This window comes from Ochotona curzoniae, unplaced genomic scaffold (genome assembly GCF_017591425.1).
Source record: "Ochotona curzoniae isolate NIBS_2020 unplaced genomic scaffold, NIBS_Ocur_1.0 contig_1302, whole genome shotgun sequence".
NCBI classification, from domain to species: Eukaryota; Metazoa; Chordata; class Mammalia; order Lagomorpha; family Ochotonidae; genus Ochotona; species Ochotona curzoniae.
The window spans coordinates 6,414,861-6,428,423 of NW_024465035.1; the positions used below are offsets into that span (position 1 = coordinate 6,414,861).

A 13,563-nucleotide genomic window follows, 5' to 3' on the forward strand; every position below is an offset into this window, starting at 1 on the left:
TGATTTATTCACCTGGCCAGGATAGGAGAGCCACATGGTTCACAGGTAGAGAACATTCCTGACATATGTACAGTATGTGATGAGTTTTTCCCAAGCATGTTCATAAGTCGACTTGATGTGAGTGAGCATTAATGTGCCATGTTTTTAGGTGGTGGGCTGGGGGTCAGAGGAAAGCAGAGAAGCCTTGGTGGGCAAGGGCTGCCATGGGACCAAGCAGAAAGTCCTTGAAAGCCACACATCCACTATCCCCCCGGCACGACACCCCCGCCTCCCCAAAGCCCCCTGGCCCTGGTGAATGAATCATACCATACTCCCGTGCTGAGGGAAGGAAGCCTGGACTTCCCCATCTATTGTTGAGCAAAACGCCCTCCCCACCCTTGGGCACTAGTGTTACAAAAACAAGCGCCAGATGCATCTTCTGAGAAAGTGAAGGTTTATTACTGGCCTATAAGGAAACACAAAAGGAATACCAGCAAAACCCAAACCCATCTCCCTGTTGAGATGTAGTTAGGGTGAATGGAGCACAACTGGGCAGAACTAAGTGGTGAAGTGTGACAGGTGCAGGGGAGAGGGTGTGGTGAGTCCTTCGAGCAAGCATGTTATAAACCGTTCCTCCAACATGCATCACGTGAAAAGGTGACTGCTGAAGTCATGGGCGGTGCCTCAGTTACCATGGTGATGGGCTGTAAGGCAACTCTCAGGTTAGTCTGAGGTCATGAGAACAAGCTGCAGTCAGTTCTGACTGACTTCATCAGGCACCCTAAAAGGAAAGCTTGGCAGATATTAGTACAGATGACTGATAGACAGCAAGTTATTATGCAACAAGCAAATGGTTGTTGTGGTCTGTTAGTAGGTTAGGCTGCTAAGGGAAGCTTGCTGTTAAGCAAGGGGAGAGGAGTCCTTTATTCCACAGCCTCACACTTACCTAACTACATACTATTCCCCAACGACACTGCACACATGAACATGACATCCACCAACTCATTCCCCACCTTGGAAAATCCGTATCTCACTGCCACTGCACTAGCTCCTATGGCGACAGAAGATAAGGTTGGCATCGCCTGCAGAGGGCACATCTTCATAAATATGGTGGTACGGGCCAGAGTTCTGGCATCATGGGTTAAGCTGTCACTGCAATGCCAGCATCCCATTTGAGTGCCAGTTTGAGTTCTGGCAGCTCCACCTCTGTTCCAGAGCCTTGCGAATGGCAGAGGATGTCTCTCCTTCCCTCTGGAAATCTGTCTTTCCAATAAAAATAAAAATAAGTCTTTAAAAAAAATTATGGGATAAAGGAAGGAGTTCCCTGTACCTTAGGAAGCATATGAATGAAATTTTCTTTTACTTCAGGATTTTTTTCCTGGAGGGATGGGGTGGATGAGAGAGTGTGGATGCAGAGAATAGGAGCCCTGACACTGAGACAGGCCCTGCTCAATGCTTGCCTCCATGACCATGGTCAAGTCCATTTCTTTATCGTTCTGCGGGGATAAGACCACAGCCTTGAAGGATGATGAGACTGCCCATAAAGAGCCTAGAACATAACAAATCTCAGGCACTGTGTCTGTTTTCCCAGGCTGGAAGGCTGTTCTTGAGGGTGTAGATATTTTCGCATCACTCCAAGCTTCAGCATAGCAGCCAGTTGTTATTCTGTGCTTGGCTGTGTATCAGGCACTGTAACCCCTTTCTTTTGTTATTTGTTATCTGAAAGGAAGATTTTACAGAGCCAGGAGGGACAGAGAGAGAGGTCTTTCATGTGCTGGTTCACTCCCCCAAATGGCTGCAACAGCTGGAGCTGAGCCATTCCAAAGGGTGTTCAGGGGCCCAAGGTCTTGGACCACCCTCTGCTGCTTTCCCAGGCCATAAGCAGGCCACCTCTCAGGAAGCTGTGTTTAAAGTTCAGAGTGAAAGGCAAAAGTAGGCTTTCGCCTTACCTGGTCTACTCTAAAAGGGGAAAACAGCGGCGCAAATGAGTTCAGTACTCAACAGCAGGAAGGACACGTGGAGGGATGGCCCAGTGGACACACCAATAGCCACTCAGAGCCCTCTTGTCCTCCTCGCTCTGCCACTCCTGCTGTGCTGTGGACACTGCTGTGCAGCGGGCATGGATTGCAACGAAGAGGCATCTCTCTCTTACCACCCCCTAAACTTGGACCTGAGGGGAACTATCGACACCTCACAGGAAGGCTATGATTGAATTACTTTTTCTTAATTAGGAGTGTCTGAATCACCTGGATGCCCTTGGAGAAAAGACTTGATATAAATAGGCAGTAATAGCAGTGATACTGTGTTTAATTCAAATTCTATCTTGTGAAATTTAATTAATTTAGTAATACTTTTAAATGATCTTGTCAGGAGTCTAAATGGTCCTTGGTGACGTGAAGGAGTTAACAGAGCATCCAGACATTCTGGTGCTCTCTCTGAAAGCAGCTGCCTTGTGAAATAATCAGATTTAATCAGCTCAGTGCCCCTTTCCCTTTGCACCTTCAAGAATGCAGCATGCCAGGCTCCAGACTGGTGGCACTGTCCTCTGGCGAGGCTACCCATCCATACCTGACATGGCCTCGGATCTCACTAACAGTGGTTTAGACACAGCAGGACACTGGCCTTCTTTCCATCTTCCCAGGCCTGTCTTGGAGGCAGCTGTGGGCAGGCTGCAGCCTGGGTCCTCTCTGGACCACACCTGGCTGCCCACAGTCCCAGTCAAAAGTTCCTGGCTACTGAGTCCTTCGCTTCACCACATTCCTTCCTGCTGGCTGACTGTGGAGACTGCGTGCAAGGTGCATCATCACCGTAGTTTGTAAAGGAGGCTTGTGTTTTATAGTGTGAGAGGATGCACGCCATTGGGATAAATACCATGGTGCCAAAGAACTCATCATGTGCTGTAAGGGACTGGTCAGTGGGAGAATGTCGCATAGGCTTCCAACAGAGCCAGTGTACAGCGTGATCTGTAACACACCAGGTTCTGCCTAATGAGACTGCTGGTCACAGAATAGGGAAATAAGAGGACCATGATCATTTAAATGCCCATGAGCTTAATGTACAGATGCTGCTTGTAGAAAAAACACAACCTGATAAATTAAAACATGAATTAATAAAAATTGTTGTATGGTAGATTTTTTTTAGTAGCTTTATAACAACAGTGTTTAGGTTCTGCTTTGTTGCTTGAATTTTAGCATTTTTTTCTATGATGATCACATAAGACTGAAAGCAGGACAAGAACACATCAAAATTCCTTCCATTTTCTGAAATCTACTTTGTAACTTCCAGTAACATGTATTTCTTAAAGTATGTAATCTGTACAATCGGAGCCCTTGTGTTTGCAAAACCTTTTTTGGTTTTAGAGAAGCTCTTTGACACGTTGGAACTTCGTCAGCCTTTGGTGTGTCTAAATGTGCTTGGAACCATGTAGAGACATAGAAGTGAGTTCCCTATAAATCGAACTTGGTGCTTTATTCAGTTGTCTGTATGAATGTGGATTTGGATAAGCCACTCTGGTGCAGTCATTGGTTCCATTGCCCTAAGCTCTGTCCTCTGTTTTCTTTCTGTTTTTACTCTACATTGCAGGAGACAGGGGTCCACATTACTCGTTGTAATGTTTTGCTCCTTTGCCCCTTTGCCATCCTAATAAATGCCTATTGCCGTGCTGTTCTAGAAGCTTCTCTCAGAAACTCCACGCGCACCCCGCAGTCTTTCCTGTGTCTTGAGTACCAAAACAACTGGTAGAGAGTAGCATCGTGGCCACAAATCACAGGTGCTGTTTATTTTCAGGACTTTATGCTGAATCCACATTGTTCTTTGGGTAAACGTAGGTGTCACGTCTATTTCACTGTGTGGAACAAGCAGGTGCTTTTCTCTTGTATTCGTGGTAGGGATTCTGGTTTTTGTTTTTTTGTTTGAGTCTGTGCAGTGCAACCTTCCCTCCGCGTGTGAGTGCGGTTATGAGCCCATTGGGAATAGGAAATGATGGAGGCATTAACTGTGTCGGGGGAGTTTGCCTACAGTGGGAAAATTCAGCCAGTTACGCCCAAATGAGAGGGGTTATCTTTTGCAGGAATGTATCTGGAATCCAGTGCCTAAGTGTTTCTGGTTACACTGGTGTTGAGACAAAAGGCAGCTGACAAGAAAATTATATTGATTCCTTTGGTGCCTCCCTGGCTGTGCAGTAAACTTTATAAGAAACTAGAATATATTGAGAAGTTAGAGAATTCTTGGCTTCCCACATGTGGAGCATAGTCACTCATAACTCATAACGTACTCCAGATTTACCTAGCATTTGGTGTGTATTCTCCAGCAAGAAGTGGTTAAGATAGTTGAATACAGGGAGCAGTCCTATGCAGCATGATAAGCCTCTGTCTGCGGTGCCAGCATCCTGTATAGGTGCCAGTTTGAGTCCCAATTCATCTCCCTTGCTATTGGTCTGAGGAGGTAGAGGAAGATGGCCCAAGTCCTTAGGTCCCTACACCTAGCTGGAGACCCAGAAGCAGCTCCTGGATTCGGATGAACTCAGCTCCAGCTATTGTGGCTGTTTGAGGAGTGAACCAGTGGATGGAAGGTCTCTGTCCCTCCTTCTCTCTGTAACTCTTCCTTCGAAATAAAAACAAAGTATTTTGAGAAGTAGTTGAACACAGTATTAAGACAAGCTTGCATGATGCCAGAAGCCATACTTTTGTTAAATTCACTTGAAACTGAGAGTTTAACTTTTATTCCTTAATAAATTTATATTTATTTAATAAATAAATTTATTTTAAAAATAAAAATAAAAAAAGTTAAGTACTTGCCCTGATTTAAAAATAATTATTTGTTCATTTGAAAGACCACAGATGGCCGCATTGGCCAGGCAAGGCTGGAGCCATCAGCACAGAACCTCCTCCAGATAGCCCCTGACGGCCCCTGAAGAACCCAGAGACTTGGGTCATTGTCCACTGTTTTGCCCAGGCCACCAACAGGGATCTGTATCAGGAAGGGAGCAGCCAGGACTGGAGCTGGCACCCTCACGGGATGCCAACATCAAAGGCAACAGGCTTACCCACTGCTGCTCAGCATTGACCCTCCTCCCCTCTCCAGTCAGTTCTGCTGTTATAGCACAGGTTTCTAAAGTACAGCCACTGCTATGTTGTTTGTAATGCAGATTCCAAATTTTGCCTTTGGTTATGCACCATCTTGTCCACAAGCAGCATGTAAGTAAAAAATAGAAATCTGTGTCTGATGACGAACTAAACATCACCCCACAAATGTTGACCCGCGATGTCGATGGGCCAAGAGCATGGCACGCCACACGTATTAGACTGCACAGAAGCACCCGTACCCAGTCACTCACATCACAGTCGTCATAGGCCTCAGGCCTTCCAACACCCGCTTCCTCAAGTGACCTTCTGGCTTTTTCCAGATACAGCGCCATACTTATTGTTTTGTCTTTGCACTTTAAGCATTGTGACATTCATTAGTCCCTTTCGCCTTTTTGTGTGTCTGTCACAGTGAAATTTTTGAGTGCCCCTGGCGGCTTCTTCCTGTGAGCCCTGTGGTTGCTATGAGGTACCTTTGCACAGTACAGTGGTTCTTAGGAATGCTAGCAGAACTGTCAGTGCTACAGTTCATGCTGCAAGATGATCCAGTGGCCGGTCCAGAGTGCCCCAAGCTTTGCTTTCAGCTTCTTCCAGAAGCTCTCCTCGCCTCACCTCCTCGTGCACTGGTAAGTCCTTCAGGCCCTATCCTGTCCTCCCTGACACACCTGCTTCCCTGGACCACTGGTTCCCCTCTTTGCATACGAATTCTAATGATTCTGGAGCATCACTGCAATGCTCATTTCCTTTAAAATTCCTCAGTTGGAACCCAACAATCCAACGCAGCTTCAGCCTCTGTGCAGAAAATCCCCCAACTTTTCAATAAGTTTCTGGCAGTTGCCAGAAATTCTCACAAAACATCTGCCGTATCCACCAGCTTGGCTCCATGATGGTGCGAGTCCACCTCCTGGATGACTATGAGCTGCTGGATGTCAGGGCACTCATGGAAGAGCTCTTTACGGCTGGAAGGTGTCAGACTTTGAACTGTGAAGTGCTTCCAGGTGGACAATGTGCTATAGTTCTTCCTGTCCCACCCGGTCACCCCCTCTGTGGCGTTTGGGCCTTCCTTCTGCGCCCACACATAGGAGCTGCGGTGGCTTCCTCTGCCTGCCCCTGCCTTATCCCTTCGTTCTTTGCTGTTTCTCCTGGGCCAGGGTTGGCGATGACCTTGAGTCTCCGTAGGGTGGATTCTATATCTTATGCTGTCTGGCCGCTCACTCCTTCGCTGCCTGAATGCGTCCACTTCCCTCTAAGACCTAGAGCATGCACTTTACGCTCTCCGCTACCATGCCAGCAGCAGCTGGCACGTGTGTGCTCCTGACCAACTTGCTCTTCTCGGTGTTAAAAGCTCTGCTGTGTTCTCTAGCTGGCAAATCTCTGATGTTTTTCCCACCTAGTTTCAAAGCCAAAATGTGCAAGTGAAATGTTTTTGTAGTCCTGTAGCTGAGAGGGACGAGATCACCAGCTCTCCGCACCCCGCCCGTAGTGTGGCACGCGCCTCCCCGACCCATGGGAAGGTGTGCCGAGTTGAACCACGGAGAGCCCAAGTGTTGCATCTCGAATCAAATATGTGACACTTACACCAAATGCTGCATTGTACTTTCTAACAATAACTTGCTAAATGATTTCCTCTTCCCATTAGTTCAAATTGGCGACATTTGATGTTCCTGCAAAGCTTTGTTTTAGTAAAATACAATTTTATCTCTGAATTTCAGTTTATACATCCTGGATCCCAGTGTTCCTGCATTTGATTATAAAATTCTTCACCCACTCAGTAATAATTACTGTAAAGTGTTAAAAAGGAAAATTATATGGTTAGCTCAAGGAGTTTCTTCCAAGAAAAGAAGAGGAAAGTGTGAAACCTTGTGGGTTCCTGCAGGATCCCTGCTCTCACTCTGGGTTCTCAGGGTCAGGAGCTGGGCCTGCCTGCAGGGCGGCGCAGCGGGAGGTTGGCAGCCTTGTGGCAACTCTGGAATTCACGGGCCCTCTCGGTCCACTGTGCTGCTACAACAGAATGCCACGGCCCACTGATTTATAAAAACGGATGTTGATTTTCTCACAGCCCCAGATAAGCTGGTGGGGGCCTGCTCGCTGCGTTCTGCCCCCCGTGGAAGGCAGAGCACATGAGATGAACACTGCGTCCAGGGTCTCTGCCTTCCACGAGAAAGGAGCTCCCGAGACCTGCTAATCTCCGAGGACCAGCACGCGGACAGCACACCTGAGCTTTGGAAGGGACGCAGGGCCCAGGCTGCTGTTCGATCCTTCTGACTAGACGGAAGATGATACTTGGGATTTAGTGATGTCCTGTTGCATCCACTCGACGGCTAAAACAGAATGTTACACCAGTGACAGTCACAGCGAAGTTTTATTACAGTGAGAGGTAAAGCATCCGGCCCGCCGACGGGGACAGCAATATTTACAGTTTTTATAGGATCAGTTTACAATAGCTTGTTGTGCTGGATAGCCTGTGCCCATCTCTTCTCTAGTCCTGTAGTTAGAGAACCAGACTCAGGCCTCGCAGCCCCCGGTGAGATAAGCAGACTCAGGCCTCGCAGCCACCTGTGTGATAACCAGACTCAGGCCTTGATTGCTGGGAACTGGGAACTCTGTGTGCTGAAGGTCGCGTGGGCTGCTCGGCCTGCGAACTCACATGGTCTCACACAGTTGCATAGCCGAGCAAGCAACGCAGAAGTTACAAAGGCAAGAAGCGTTGCAGTCAGCAGCGAGCCATGTTAACTCCACTTTGATTTCAACTCTTCGGTCCTTTGTTCCGAAGGCCTGAGCTCTGATGCACATCCCCATCCTGTATTCATCCCCGGAATCATGAGATGAGCCCCGCGTTAGCTCAGTTCTCCCAGGGTGGTCCTTGCCCAACCTCATGGGGCCTGAAACCCGCAGACACGCAATGTGGACTTCCAAGTGGCAAATCTGGGTGCACTCCATCTTTTGCCTAAGTGCACTGGCATGTTTGAATCAATATTCTTGACACTGTGTCTGGGAAGATCTTACTTGTCAGGAACCCGTGTTGTCTTGTTCTCCTTCATAACGAATATTGGGCCTTTTTGCCCTTGTGACGAGGGAATAGCAGCTGCAGCGTAAGCACCTCTGCGCCTGTGGGTCAGCTGGAGGGACAGGCCAAGGAGGGAGCGAAAAGCTGGGGATTTTCTAATGTTCAGAATAGGAACGGGGAGGAGTTGTGTTGTGGCGTTGGAGGTTATATAATCTGCGTTCCATATGGATGCGGATTTGAGACCTAGCTGCAGCTGATCCAGCTCCCTGCTAGTGTGGCAGGAAAAGTAGCAGAGGATGACTCAGATGCTTGGGCCCCTGTATGCATATGGGAGACCTGGAATATGCTCCTGGCTCTGGCCCCACCCTAGCCGTTGCAGCCATTTGGAAAGCAGACAAAAGACCGCGCCCCACCCCCTCAGCTCTTTCTTTCTCTCTCTGAATCTCTCCCTCTGTTTCTCTGTCTCTGCCTTCCAAATAGATAAATCTTAAAAAATGATAATAATAATAATAAAATGACGCTAAGGGAAAATCAACATCTTAGAAGACATTATTGTTTCATTTTATTTCACTGTAAAGTTGCTGCCAAACTGGGCCTGGTGCAGTAGCCTAGCGGCTAAAGTCCTTGCCTTGCATGCGCCAGGATCCCATGTGGGTGCCAGTTCTAATCCTGACGACCCACTTCCCATCCAGCTCCCTGCCTGTGGCCTGGGAAGGCATTTGAGGACCCCGCACCCACGTGGGAGACCTGAAAGAGCTCCTGGCTCCTGGCTTCAGACTGGCTCAGCTCCAGCCGTTACGGTCACTTGGGAACTGAGTCATCTGACAGAAGATCTTCCTGACTGTCTCTCCTCCTCTCTGTATATCTGACTTTGCCGTCTTGATTCATTCGCCCCACTCTTGCACTGCTTATAATCACGGCTTGTTGTAAAGCAGCAGGCACAGATAGAAACAGGTGCCCAACTCGACCTGCCCCTGCTGTAGCCTCAGTGCTGTGTGATATCGTCATTGTCAGCCAAACGAAAGCAGGGGGCTGCTCGGTGGCAGGAAGGCCGTCACCTGGGGTCGCCCCGACGCCCACCTCATAGTTACCCCCGTGATCCTCACAGGGCACCCAGGCCTCCATAGAACTTCCTTCGGAGCACCCAGAGGGCCTCTGCCACTCCAGGAGCGCGTCGGTAAGGCTGCCGGAGTTGGAGATGAGTGAACTCATTCTTCAAACCGTTTGCATACATTCATTGTAAATGTGTACCTCCAAAGTACATAAAGCTGGCACCTCTTCCTTCCAGAGGAAGCGCTGCAAACGTTTAATAACAGATGTGACCTAGTGAATCATCCCCTCTGGGGTCTGGCTGCGTTTCCTCCAGCCTGCCTCAGCCCTGCGCATTGCTTGCTGTGTGCTCCCTTCTCCTGGGCTGCTCCCTCCGGGACTCCCCGTCTGTGCAGGCTGCTGATGGCTGCCACTGTTGGCTGCCAAGGCTGAGGATAATTCTCACTGCGTCTGTTCTGCACCCTGCGGTACGAGCCACCTTCCTGTTTTATTCACTGTTCGTAAGGGATGGGGAGAGGGAGGCACATTTGCTCCCTTTAGCAGGAGAGGAACTTCCTTGTTAAGAAGCTAAGCCACAGACGAGTGCTTGTGTGGGCATCCACATGGGTTACGCCACAAGCACTTCGGCAGAGCATCACTCTCCTCAGCACTCAGCTAGTGCTCTCCTTCTCAGAGTCCCCAGCCCCAAAATAAACACAGGAGTGATCCTCCACGTCTGAGGGCACAGCAGCCGGACGGGCCCTGCCATGCAGCCTCCTAGCACGCATGTGCATTTTGTAAGACTTGCATGTTTTCTGCAGCTGGAAGGCGTGCGATTAGCTAACCTCTGTTGCTGCTTTTAAACTGGAAGATGCTTCTAAGAATAACAAGGTGATGTGTTGCTTCCTCTCACCAGGCTTTTCAAATAAAGCTAAAATTAGTAATGGGTGTTGGAAATATTACCAGTGAACAAAGAGAGGAATACATAATCATTCTGCTAATTTTGGACCAGAAAATGCCTTGCCAGGCCTTCCGGGTCAACGGAGTGCCCGCAGTGACATCCACCCCCGAGGGTCTCACCACGTCCTTGCCTTTAAGCCTCCCGTTATGAGGTGTAACATCTTCAGCAGGCTCATCTGATGGGATATTTTGGTTCTGGAGGTTTAAATAGCCTACCCTCCATGACAAAGCTATTGGATAGCAGGACCGAGACTGGCTCTCCTGTGTCCCTGTGGGCTCTCTGCCCTCGCACGGGCCCCTCTTCCTGCCGCGTGTTGGATTTTGACCGCTTTCCCCTGGGGTCCCCTCTGCTGCTTCTGTTACAGCTCCTGTCCTGCTCCTTTGCTCCCTGACTGGGTTCACTTCTTTGCTTGTATCTTTTTTCTTTTTCGCTCCTATTTGAAGGATGCAGGCACAGGTGGTCAGTTCTTTCACAAGCACCATGCTTGCTCAAAGTCCTTGCTTTTCATGTCGCTCATTCGCTTGACATCAAAACTGGAAAAGGTTACAGATGACAGTTTGAACCTTTTCAGCATGCAAATTATGTCAAGGTAAAAATGATTTTATATCAGCGTAACAGAGTTCTTAACTATTCATTTTTATCACTACCTGTTCAATATGTCAAGCTGCAAAAGTGGAATAATTTAATTTATGGGCATGACTCAGATCTTGAGGAATGAATATGAAAATACTGAATGCCAAGGGTAGGCCCCATCCTGTAGGCCATGTGGTCCATTGCTCCACAGGGCCTGCCAAGCGTAGTTCTTCCTTGAGTAGAAAAGAGGTGAACTATCCATACTGTCCTCCTTAGGCCTTCCCATTTTTGCATCTCATGGTTATACTTTAAGTGCAGCTAATCAAAATATGATGTTCTCTAAGTTAGACAAACGATCCACTCTGTAAATTTAGCTGGCATAAGGCAGTTGTTCTGGCTGTTAGCAACAAGTGTTAGCAAGCAAAACAAGGCCAACTGAAGGAATGAATGGATGTTTGTTCTTTAAAACAGAGATAGCATGTAAAATTGGTAAATATTTAAAACATTTAAGTATAAAAAAACAAAACAAACAAAAATGGCACTTGGGCCAGTGTTGTGCCCATGTAAGCCAGAGTTGAAACTAGCCGTCCCATTCGCAGTGATTTTAGGGCCACCTCAAGAAGTACTTACTTCAAGCTTTCTGATGAAGGAGACGATTGGTCATCTGCCCTGGGCCTTTCTTTTATTCAGACGTAAGCTGGTCAGCACATGCGGTCTGGAGCAAAAGCTCATTTTTAATTTGTGATGAATGATAGCAAATAAATGCTGCTTTTGATCCTCATTGTTTTAAATTTTCAGATGAAGATATTTTGACTGAAACAAGTGAAGAATGTAAAACCTTTCTACAGGATGAAGTTCAATATTTTGGTAAAATAGATGACGAGAAGCATGATTCAGAGCTCAAGTCGGATGTGCACACGTGTTTATTTGTAGCTTCTCGCGCCGAAGCCGGTTGAGCACCGCCTGGGGTCAGCGTTCTGGCCCGGGTGTGCTAAGAGCACGCTGCAGACTGAAGCTGCAGGGTGAGAAATGGGCATGCTTGCGCTCGACTAACGGGAAGTCAGATTTTTTTTTTTTAAAGTTTGCACCGTCACTTGAGCCTTGTTTAGGAGAAGAGCCTCGTGTACGTGTGTCCAGCCGTCTGGCGAATCTCATGTGCGCGTGTTCCTTTTCCAGATGATTCAGGCCCTCAAGGCGCTGCTGGAAAATGCAGACGCTGTCTACGAGAAGATCGTGCACTGCCAGAGAGCCGGTAAGCCAGAGTGCTTCTTTCCTTTACAACAAAACCGGGGGGTGGGAGGGCAGTTGACTTTGGCTTTTTTATTTTACGTCAATAACATCAGTGTGAAGAACATTTTTCCGTGGCTTAAGGAAGCATTAATTCACTGGTTAACCTGGGTAACAGACTCACCCGGGGGTGCTCTCAGACTGCCCCCCCATGCTGGGTGGACGAGGACCTAGGAACTGTGCGAGCTGGTCCTGCCCAGGCGACCTCAGGCGGGACTCAGAATCCAATCAGTCTGCAGCAGGCTGGTTTTTGAAGTTGATCATTTTGTATAGCCCACGAATGGACTTACAGATATCCAGATGGCCCTTGGCTGGAGAGGGGTTGCCCTCCCCTGGTGGGATATGAATGGGGAGTGAAGATCTTCAGAGCAGACAGCCTTGTCCAGCTGTTCCTCCACCTGACCTGTGCTGCCACTCACAGCGCCTGGGCTGGCCCCGGTGGCTGAGCGGCAGCACAGGAGGCTCAGGGAGGCTTGTGCAGAGAACCAGTGCTTACCCAGGAAGGAAAACGGCTACTAATCACAGCCGCCTACACTGTTTAAGACATTGGCATTTTCAAGTGCTGATATTCATTAACATCCAACTGTTATACTAGGTTATAAAATTCTGCTTACATTGATAGCATCTACTTAATTAACATCTGTCTAATTTTCAAAGTGTTGGAAAAAAAAAGATCAAGCATTCTACTTGGTAATAAAAATGGGATTATTTCAGTTTCTATTTTTGCTTATGTCAATATGAAAGATTGTCATGTAGAAAATATTTATGAGTCCTAAATCGGAGCATCTTTACTTGCTTTCTAAGGTTTGGGGTTGCAGTTTTTTTAAAATCAAGAGCCGTAGCTGTTATATAGCCTGAAAATAAAATCGTTTTTTTATCCCAGAAATGAACTCATTTAAAGCAAATTGAAGACAAAGATATGAGTGACAATTTCTTTTAGTATCTGGTGAAAGACGATTAATGACTATTCAGTAAACTGCAAAGTCTTCATGTTGTTTTACTCGTTTAATCAACAAAGTAAAGCTTGCAAAGTGTTCTTTCTCCATCTACCCATTTGCACGCTAATCTGACAGTCCACAATTAAAACTGATTAAAAGAAACCCACTGATTATTCCAGACATTTCATCGTGTCACCACCCTGCATGGCATCCCGCACTGCCCTCTGATGCCACTCACACCCAGGCTGAGCTTTTCACGTCACGTGTGACCCACCAGAAATAGTACATTGCCAGTAATATGTAAAAGATTGCAATTAAACCGTCTGTCCTTTTGGTGAATAAGCGTATTTTGAACTTCCGTATGTATAAGGTTCTTCATATCTCTTGCATATCAAAATATAAAAAAAAAAGTCTGTTTTCTTCTAAAACTTTCCAATTGAAAAGGAGATGTGAAAGTAAATTCAGCCAAATGTGTTAAGTACTTGCTGTGTATTACGATCTCAACTCAGTCTGTGGTCACTTGAGAGCCATATGATTCTGAGCATAGAAGAGAGACTGAATTTAAAGTACTGACTGTATTCACTATATATTTATCTCATCTTTTAAAAAATATTTATCTTATTTGCATTGGAAAGTCAGATTTATATAGACTGACTCATTCCCCAAGTGGCCAAAAACAGCTGAAGCTGCGCTGATCAGAGGCCAGGA

General features: G+C 47.2%; 1 protein-coding gene across 2 annotated transcripts in view; it reads left to right on the forward strand.

Moving 5' to 3' along the window:
* Window positions 1-13,563, forward strand: part of PLCL2 (phospholipase C like 2) — a 123,762-nt gene that overhangs the window by 89,088 nt on the left and 21,111 nt on the right. For both annotated transcript variants that reach the window (XM_040963367.1, XM_040963377.1), the window contains exon 4: window positions 11,807-11,882. In XM_040963367.1, coding sequence (XP_040819301.1) covers window positions 11,807-11,882 — 76 coding nt within the window. The remainder of the gene's footprint in view (window positions 1-11,806; window positions 11,883-13,563) is intronic.